Source organism: Psammomys obesus, unplaced genomic scaffold (genome assembly GCF_907164565.1).
Source record: "Psammomys obesus unplaced genomic scaffold, mPsaObe1.curated_primary_1811, whole genome shotgun sequence".
Lineage (NCBI taxonomy): Eukaryota > Metazoa > Chordata > Mammalia > Rodentia > Muridae > Psammomys > Psammomys obesus.
Window position 1 is genome coordinate 11,693,544 of NW_026596088.1, and position 9,097 is coordinate 11,702,640.

General features: G+C 39.4%; 1 protein-coding gene across 6 annotated transcripts in view; it reads left to right on the forward strand.

Annotated features, from left to right (window-relative positions):
- The window catches only part of Sox6 (SRY-box transcription factor 6), a 379,352-nt gene that overhangs the window by 256,617 nt on the left and 113,638 nt on the right, over positions 1-9,097 (forward strand). For 3 of the 6 annotated variants that reach the window (XM_055627453.1, XM_055627455.1, XM_055627457.1), the window contains exon 7: positions 3,419-3,542. In XM_055627453.1, the coding sequence (XP_055483428.1) occupies positions 3,419-3,542 (124 nt within the window). The remainder of the gene's footprint in view (positions 1-3,418; positions 3,543-9,097) is intronic. The other 3 variants (XM_055627454.1, XM_055627456.1, XM_055627458.1) reach the window with 1 other exon arrangement.

Here is a 9,097-nt window from a genome sequence, read left to right on the forward strand (position 1 = left end):
AAGAAGAAGAAGAAGAAGAAGAAGAAGAAGAAGAAGAAGAAGAAGAACAACAACAACAACAACAACAACAACAACAACGACTAACATTGACTACAACATAACACCACTATCATGTTAGAAAATGTGCTTGGCTTGCCATTGATTGTCTGTCTTAAGCTCACAGTGACTGTGTGTGCATCTAGGCAGTGTTTGCAGCCTTTACAGATAAGGTCAGGAGAGTTAAGACTTTGAAGACCACACAGCTTGGGAAATGCAGGGTATAGACTTGGGCTTCAGCTTCTTCATTAACAGAGACAGCGTAAGTTCTTGTTGAATAGATGCTGAATACATGAAGGAAATACTACAGCCACAATATCCTCTTTTTGTTTTCGTTTATTTGTTTGTTTATTTGTTTGTTTTGAGATAGGGTTCTCTGTGTAGCCTTGGCTGTCCTGGACTGGCCTTGTAGAGTAGGTTGGCCTTGAACTCACAGTGATCCACCTACCTCTGCCTCTCTGAGGGGTGAGATTAAAGGCATGTGCCACCAAGCCTTGTTCACACTATCTTCTTTTAAATGTATTTTTGTTAATTCTTTCAATACAATAGATTTTGATCCATGTTCACCCTTGCTTTTCTCTTAATTCCTCCCAGATCTATCCTTACCTCTCTATACCCTGCTTTTTTTTTTTTTTTTTTAAAAAAAAAGACGATCTATTTTTATTTTATTTATATGAACATTTTGTCTGAACATATATGTGTGTAGCACATGCATGCCTGGTGCCCACAGAGGCTAGCAGAGGGCATTGGTTTCCTGGGATGGTGCTGGGGAACCAAACCTTGTCCTCCCCCAAAGCAGCAAGTGCTCTTAACTGCTGAGTCATCTCTCCCGCCTCCCCACCAACCCTGTCCTTTTAAAATAACTCATCTAGTACAGTTTTTACTGCCCATGTTCTCCTGTAGGACCATCAACTAGAGTGGGGGCAACCTACAGAGGCTACATCCTTAAAGAAAAGTATCCCAGAAGCCATCAACTGCCCATTGCTTCTCAGTTAGAGGTAGAGGCTCATGAACTCCTTCTCCTTCCACGCTGGAACATTGACTGGATTTATCTTGTACAGGCATAGCTGTTGTGAGTCCATGAGCACAGCAATCCTATCACATCCTGAAGACAGTGCTTTTCTCCCATCTTCCCTTCCTTCTACCTCTTAGAATCTTTCTGCTCACTCTTCTGTGATAGTCCCTGAGCCTTGGGGAGGTGGCATGATACAGATGTCCCACTTGTGACACTCTATTAACACTGTCTTCTTAATGCTAGCTTTTAGCAATTCATAGAATCACAAAGTTGGAATGGCTCCAAATGTTTTTCATATGTATACACACACACACACATGATTTATGTAGAAGTATATAGCTCCTCTAGGGAAAGGGCAGGTGCTGCCCCATCTCAGAGCCATTGCAGGATAAACTGATCAAAAAATTCATCTTAGTACAATGCTTCCCTAAAGCCTTTCCTCTTGAGACTCATCCTTTTCCTGTAATTGCTTAGTATCACTGTCATTTTCATACATGACACACATGTTATCTCCTCTCTCTTAAGCTGAGTAGCAGTGATTTCTTCAGCAGCTTCTCAAATCTCTCACACACAGTAGTAACTTATTTCATTGTTCGGTGAAAGAAAGCAAGAAAAAACCATGCAGACTCCCCACTGTTACATGTTGCCTCGTCTTCAGGGTAAGGCAACTGCACAGTACTCTAGGCACATGATGGGACTACATGTCCTTTGATGTGCAGTGCTTAATTCGAAGGACATTGTTTTTTGTGTTCTGGCGTGGAACTTGCCTCTTTCGTCTTGGACACCTCACATGTGTACAGGGTCACAGCAAACTGGGGTTGAACGGCAAACCTAGTGCTTTTCTCCCAGGTTAAAAGTGAGACGTGGGCGCCAGAGGCTCAGCTCCAATCTAAGCAGACAAAGTTTGTTCTCCCATGTACAAAGCTTGGGCTTACCTCAGCTAAAATAGAAGAAATAGCTGCTCAAAGCTAGTTTCTTTCACGCCCCACTGGCAAGGTAGTAATTGCACAAAGACCTTTTTATTATAAGTTGATTTTCCTGAGAAATGAATTCAGAAAAATACTGTAAAGTGTTTATTTTTTGCTTGCCCTTTATTAACCCATGTCTTAGGGCATTCCCCAGAGAAAGACTGTGGGCAAATGAAACCTCTCAGACCCACATAGCATTTGCACGATGTTCCTGACTATGAAGGGTGAGGAGAGGAGAAGGCAAGCAGGTACCATTTAGACAGGGGAATCAGCTCATATATGGAATTTTGCCTAAAGAAGAGATTTAGGAATTTAGACAGAGGAAGCATTTGGGGCTTGTAGAATTGCTGGAAAACATTTATATCTTAAGTAGTGTATAACATAGTCATTCTGTGCTACTAAAAAGCCATAAATCTGTATGAACCAAAAGACTGTGCCTTTTGACACATCTCTGTTCTGATCTTTAAATGAAGAAAGTCCCATAGGTTAACCTGTGGAACCATGCCATAAAAGCTAGGACAAAGCCTTTCTGCCCTGCTATGCTGGAACCAGGGCAGCACTCTAGAGTGAAGAAGGGAGCTGGGAAATTAAAATGTGATTTTCAGGAGCATGATTCTGTCATAGCTCTGATTTCCTTTATATGAAGTACAAATACTGATGTAGAGTGAATATTTTTCTCTTTTGCATTTTTGTGGTCTTTGATACGTTTATTGAGGTCAAATGAAATCTGATATAGTAGGATTTATTATGAGTTGCTCAGTGGATACAACTCCATAATTACTGAGCTACATGGCAGTGCATAAAGCTGACAAGCAATTTATACGTTACATCGAGGTGTGTATGGCAAAGGATATTAGTTTAATTGGGCGCCAAGATATAGTAGCCTTAAATCTGAAGCACTTGTGTTTAATATAATGCAGTGAGGCTTTGGAAGAAGCTCCTCAACGAGGGAGACACAGCTTCTGGAATATATAACAATTAGACATTACTTTCTGGGCAAGGATACTAAATACTGTTTTCACAATGAAGCTTAGAATGCAGTGCAGGGGAAAGGGCAAAACCTCTCACCCACATAGTGAGAGAAAAGATCATTTAGTTTTCCTGTTCTCTCTTTCAAGAAAGAAGGTGAGAAAAGCAAGTCAAGAGGGAAGAGGGCCGTTAACCACCTTGTGGAGGAAGCAGGAATGTGGTCAGTCTCTGGTGAACAGATGGCACTGGTGTGCTAATGACAGCTAAGGAGAGGAGTTAGGTGAAGTTGGCCTGAATTTTCTCAGCTTTAGATCTGGAAAGAGGTTAGAGGTGGATGGCTATGTGGGCACCAGAGCACCTCCAGAATGGAAAAGAAATGCTTCTTGGCAACATCCGCTCCCTGTCTGATCACAGGCTCTCTTCTGTTTAGCAGGTTCAGGGGCACATGCCTCCGCTCATGATCCCAATTTTTCCACATGACCAGCGGACCCTGGCAGCAGCCGCTGCCGCCCAGCAGGGATTCCTCTTCCCCCCTGGAATAACATACAAGCCAGGTAAGTGGAGAGCCGCGGCACATGCTTTGAACATGCTGGGGCCCACATGATTTTGCTTAGTAGTCACAACAAACACAAGAGCAGACAAGGGAGCTATGGATAAAAACACAGAAAAAGCACATTTTAAAGTAAAACCAGAACCAGGGAGGCATTGTGCTAAGTACCCGGTCTCTAGAACTTTTACTTTCTCTCCTCTCATTTGTGTTTGTTTTGAACTCGCATCTGAAGTGAGGTTCTTGTTCCTCTCTCACTCCTTTACTGATAACCAGATAGCCATGTCTTCAGTTGTCCACAGATCTTTTCTTCCCCCTCGAGCTTTCACTCACAATCAGTAGAAAATGCTGCTGTTTTTTTTTTGTTTTGTTTTGTTTTTGTTTTAATATTTCTTTTGGAAAAAAAATTTTAAACTGCTGATTTAATTAACTCACCACTAATGGGTAAAGCTCTTTTTTTTTATTTTGGTGTAAATAATGAAGCATTCAGTAATATTCTTCATTCATCCTTGAACCTAAAAAAAAAAAAAAAAACAGGTCACATAACCTTGTAGTGAAATATGCTTTGAGATGATTTAGCAAATGTTATGATTTTTCTTTTTTCCTCTGAGTTTACTGGACTCCTGGGGAATTCAATTAGGGGTATAATGGTTTGAAGCTCTTTCAGAGCCTCCTTGTAAACATGGCTTTAAATGTTTAAAGATAGGTTGCCAAAGGAACCCAATATAAGAAAATAGCCAAGTACACAGAAGCCAACCTCAATTTCATTTGTGCCTTTTTTTAGTGACCCCAGCTCTGAGGTAGTGGCCTTGTTCTGCTCATTAATAATTTCTGTGTCAAGTTCTTTTTTAACATATTAGCCTGATTATATGAACCACCTAGTCAGGGTACAGCCAATCTGAGGGCAGCAGTTGCTTTGCATATGTGGCTTAGAGCATGAACAAAGGCATTTTACAATCTTAAGCCTCAGATAGAAAGCACCTTGCTGGGATTCTACAGAAGCTGATGAAACAGCCCAGGAGCAAACCTAGAGCTTAGAGCTGTAACTGCTTCAGACCAGGCATACCTCTGTGTGGTAGGCAGGCATGCCTCTCTGTGTTTGGTGGGGAACTCCCTTCCTTGTGAGAAAAGGAATCTGGGGGAGGCTCAGATAATTCGGGGGATGCTGCTCTAAGGGACTGGTCTATCTAAGGGCTGATTAAAAAGCCTTCAGATACAAATGACTCAAGGATTTGAAAAAGAAAGTGTTCTGAAATCAGAAACTGGGTGTGTCACAGTGATGTTGAAAAGTTAAGGCTTTTTAAAACATTTTATATCAATTTTCACTTCATCAGTAAGTCTATGCAAATATTCTAAAATCTGAGATATTTGTGGTTTCCACATTTTACACTAGGTGTCCTGGGTCTGTATTCACATGAGGCTTCTGGACGTTACCCCTCCATATAATGCTGGCCTTTGCATTCAAATAAGAGAACATATGTTCATCAGTGCTCTTGCTCTGAGCTATTCCTTTACAGCAGCTTCATTTTGGACATTGTTGTAAACTAAGCTAATTGTTTCATCTTGATTCTGAGCTAGGAGAATATTAATGTAAAGAATATTAAACCAACAGACAATATGTGTGTGCAGTTTACTGAAAGGGTGCCTAAGACTGGGTCAGGAGTGCCAGCTCAGAATCACACATGGGCCTTGTTTTCTGCTACAATAGTCATCTTATTGTTAAGTTGCCTAATTTTATTACAGCGAGGTATCGTTTCTCATGGGGGTAGATGGTGATATGTGTTCAGTGAATTAAAGTTGTTTCTTCCCCAAAGGTGTTGATGAGGTTGTACCATGTCAGGAGAAGGTTTGGAGGTAATACTTTTGTGCAGAATTTAGTGACTTTCAGTGAACTTGAAGTTGTGTCCTTGTGTACAAAGCTGTGTTTGGTTAGGCTGGCTAAACATGCTGAGAACAGCTCAATGGGGCTAGATTTGAAGGAAGATTCTCAGTCACAAGCAAGCTGCTCTCTCAAGGTATTTTCTATTAACCCCAAGCTTACACCAAGTAATTTAATCTAAATTTTTAAGTCCTTTAGTACTTTGGATAACCTAATCTTTTTATAGATAAAATTATCTTTGAAATAGACTAGAAGTATATGCACTTAAGCTACAAGTAGAGAACTCACAGATTTATGAAACTAAACAGTGTAGCCTGTGGTAATAATAGGAGTTGGGGAAACGCTATTGGACTGTAGTCCAGACAAGCAAACATTTTGCCCCAAACTGAATCATGCTCACTTCTCTTGAAATGTATGTGAGCAACTGTTAGATTTGGAAAGATACACAGCCTAAAGACAGTCTCATACATTCATAACTGTGTCCCCTAAGTGAGAAGTGGAACAAGTGTCTCCTTGGGCCTTACAAAATAGAACATAAAATCTTCTCTTTTTGCTTCCTACACTCTTTCAAGAACAGCCATACTTTCTTGGTGTTTGTGAGCTGAGTAAACCGATTTAGCTGGTTGAACAAACTGTCCTGATTTCCAGAAGCAAGGACCATTGTGGGTGACACTGCTTGTTGAAATTGGCCATTTTGGATCCTATGTGTCACAAATATATTCAGGGTTCTGAGTCTTTGTTCCCCTCTGGGTGATATGACCTACATCTGTGGAAATTATAATGCACCAACTATGGTGCAGTCCACATGAGATCTCCTACCTTCAAGTAGCTGAGGAGGCATACTGGTGGGACGCCAAGCATGGCTTCAGGGGGCATCCCTCAGACTGGCTTCTCTAGAAGTAGCTTTACTAACTTCTGGGCCCTCAGTTTTATTCTTATATTGGTTATATAATTAGAGACATCCTTCTAGATAGGGATCCACAGGGGCCCCAAACATGAAGCCTATACATTAGTTGCTCTGCTTGCTTACATTGTGAGATGAGATGCAATAATCAGGGAGACTGTGAATACATTTGCACATGGGTGTTTGAAATCAAAGAACTCCCCTTCACAGTTGCCAGGGTGTACATCAGAACAGGGCTGGCTTACCTGAACAATAAAATCATGTCCAGCCTCCTTTGCATTCCAGGGATAACACAGCTGACGACTGTCACATGTAGTTGGGAGCGTAAAATCATCACGTCTGACCATCACCCCTGACTTTTCCTCAGAGGTCCTAAGAGCAGGATGTGTGCTTGCACACAGGCCTCACATGTCCTCCTTACTCCATGCTAATACCCAGAGCTTACTATACAGCTACCATGTAAGAGAAAGCCATACATAAAATGTACAAATTAGATGTCCACATCTTGTGCAGGTGGGCATCCAGTTTTTCTCACACCGTTTGTTGAAAAGATCGACCTCTTTTGATGGTTATGGCAACTTCTCAAAAATAGATTAAATGTATTTGTGTGGGTTTGTTTCTGAACTGGCCATTCTAATGTGTTGGCCAGCCTGTTTCTATGTCAGTGCAATGCTGTGTTACCAACTGTGGCTTTGTAGTAAATGGCAAGGTGTTAGTCTGCTTTTACTCATCTTTTGAAAGATCATTGCTGTTTTGAGGGACTCTTGTAATATGAGCCTAAGAACTACTTTTCACATTTTGTAAAAAAGGATTGTTGATAGGGATTCCCTTGAATGTGTAGATTTCTTTGAATAGTGTTAAGATCTTAGTGTTGTCTTCTTATTAATACAGATACTTCTTTCTGTGTATTTCTGTCTTTTTATTGAATTAAAAAATACCCACTGACAAATGAGGATTGTATATATGTATGGTGCCCCCCCCCCAGTATATGTTTTTGTTCATGAATAGATCATACAGTGTTCAGTCAAGAGAAGCCTTCCAGTCTTCTCAAACATTTGTAATTTTTTTAAATGCTAAGATGCTTAAAACCCTTTTTTCTGTTCTGAGATAGATAATACTTCACATTCATGATCTGTCGTCATCCTGTAGTACAGTGGGATGGCCGGTTTCATTTCTCCTAACTGTATCTTAGTTAGTACCTATTGATCAGACTGCCCATAAGCCTTCCTGCCTTCAAGTTTTCTGAACCTCTGACAACTGCTATTCTACCTTCAATTTCTATGAGATCCACTGACTTTAGATATCTACATATGCCTGGTTCTTCTGTGCCTTGGTTTATCTCACTCAACACAATGATAGCCAGTTTTATACATGTTGTCACAGATGACACACTTTATCCTTTTATGGTTAAAAATGTTCAGTTGTATCCGTCTCACATTTTCCCCCATTTTTTAAGTTGGTGGACGCTTAGGTAATTTTTTGCCTTCATTATTTATTTCAACAGTGTTTTATAGTTTTCAGGGTGTAACTCTTTTCACCTCTTAAGTTAGATTTATACCTAGGTGTTAAATTCTTTTAGGCAAGATTATAAATTGAATTTCTTTCTTTTTTTGGTTTATTTATATTTATTCCTGGCACAAATAACTAAATTGAGCTTTTGTGTGTTAATCTCTGTGTGTGTTTTCTAAAATAGATTTTTATCTTTTTACTTTTCTTACCAGTTTGGATATTCTCCATATTTTTCTTGTGTAGTAGTACTAGATGGAGCTTCCAAGGCGATGCTGAATGACATCAGTGAAATGGGTATTGCTGTCTTGTCCCGATGTTGGAGGCAAAGCTTTTAGTGTTTTTGCCATTGAGTACAGGGTTAGCTGCAACCTTTAAGTCTTGGTCATTTTGAGTTTTACTTTTGCTGACTTCTGAGAGTTACCATGGAATGGCTAAGTATGTTTTCTGTGTAATTTTGAGATGATCGTGCAGGACTCACCCTTACACCTTTGTTTTATATTTTTAATGCTTTTCATTTGCTCAGATGGGACCATCTTGTAACATTTGTGATAAATCCTACTTATTATGGCAAATACTGCTTTCAGTATTCTCTTAGATTGAATTTGCTTGTTTTCTTAAGGATACTATATTTACATTTGTAACAGATATTGATTTAAAGTTCTCTTTTCCTATGACATGCTAGTTTGTGAATGATCGGTATAACTCCTTCTTTGGCATCTGACCAAATGTTAGAGAATTCTTCTAGTCCAGGTATTTCTTTGTTGGGAACTTTGATTACTAATTCAATCTCTCTATTTGTTATAGGTGTACTGAAATTTCTCTATTTGTGCTTGAGTAGTTAGGTAGTTTTTGTATTTTCTGTTTTTTTTTTTTCTGAGTTGTTTGATTGGCTGGCATACAATGCTTGCGGTTGTTAGCTGATGTTTCTTTTATTGCATTCCATCTGATTGACAAGATAACCCCTTGTGTGTGAGTAATTACATTAATTTTTATAATAATTCTAAGATATAAGGGGATAATGGTATTCTGTTTTATTAAATAAAAAGAATAGACTGAAATTTTAAGTGTTAGTTAAGTCTTCTAAGGCTTCAATCTCAAAAATGTTGGCATCAGCATTCAGGCTGAAGTTCTTTGAACAGATATTTCATATTCTTGGAACATAGTCTAAATGGGTATGATATTACGTAACTCTGATTTTTTTGTTTGTTTAAAAAGTAATTTTGCATGTGGGCTTATACAAACATCTTACAAAGCCAGTCATCACTGTCTT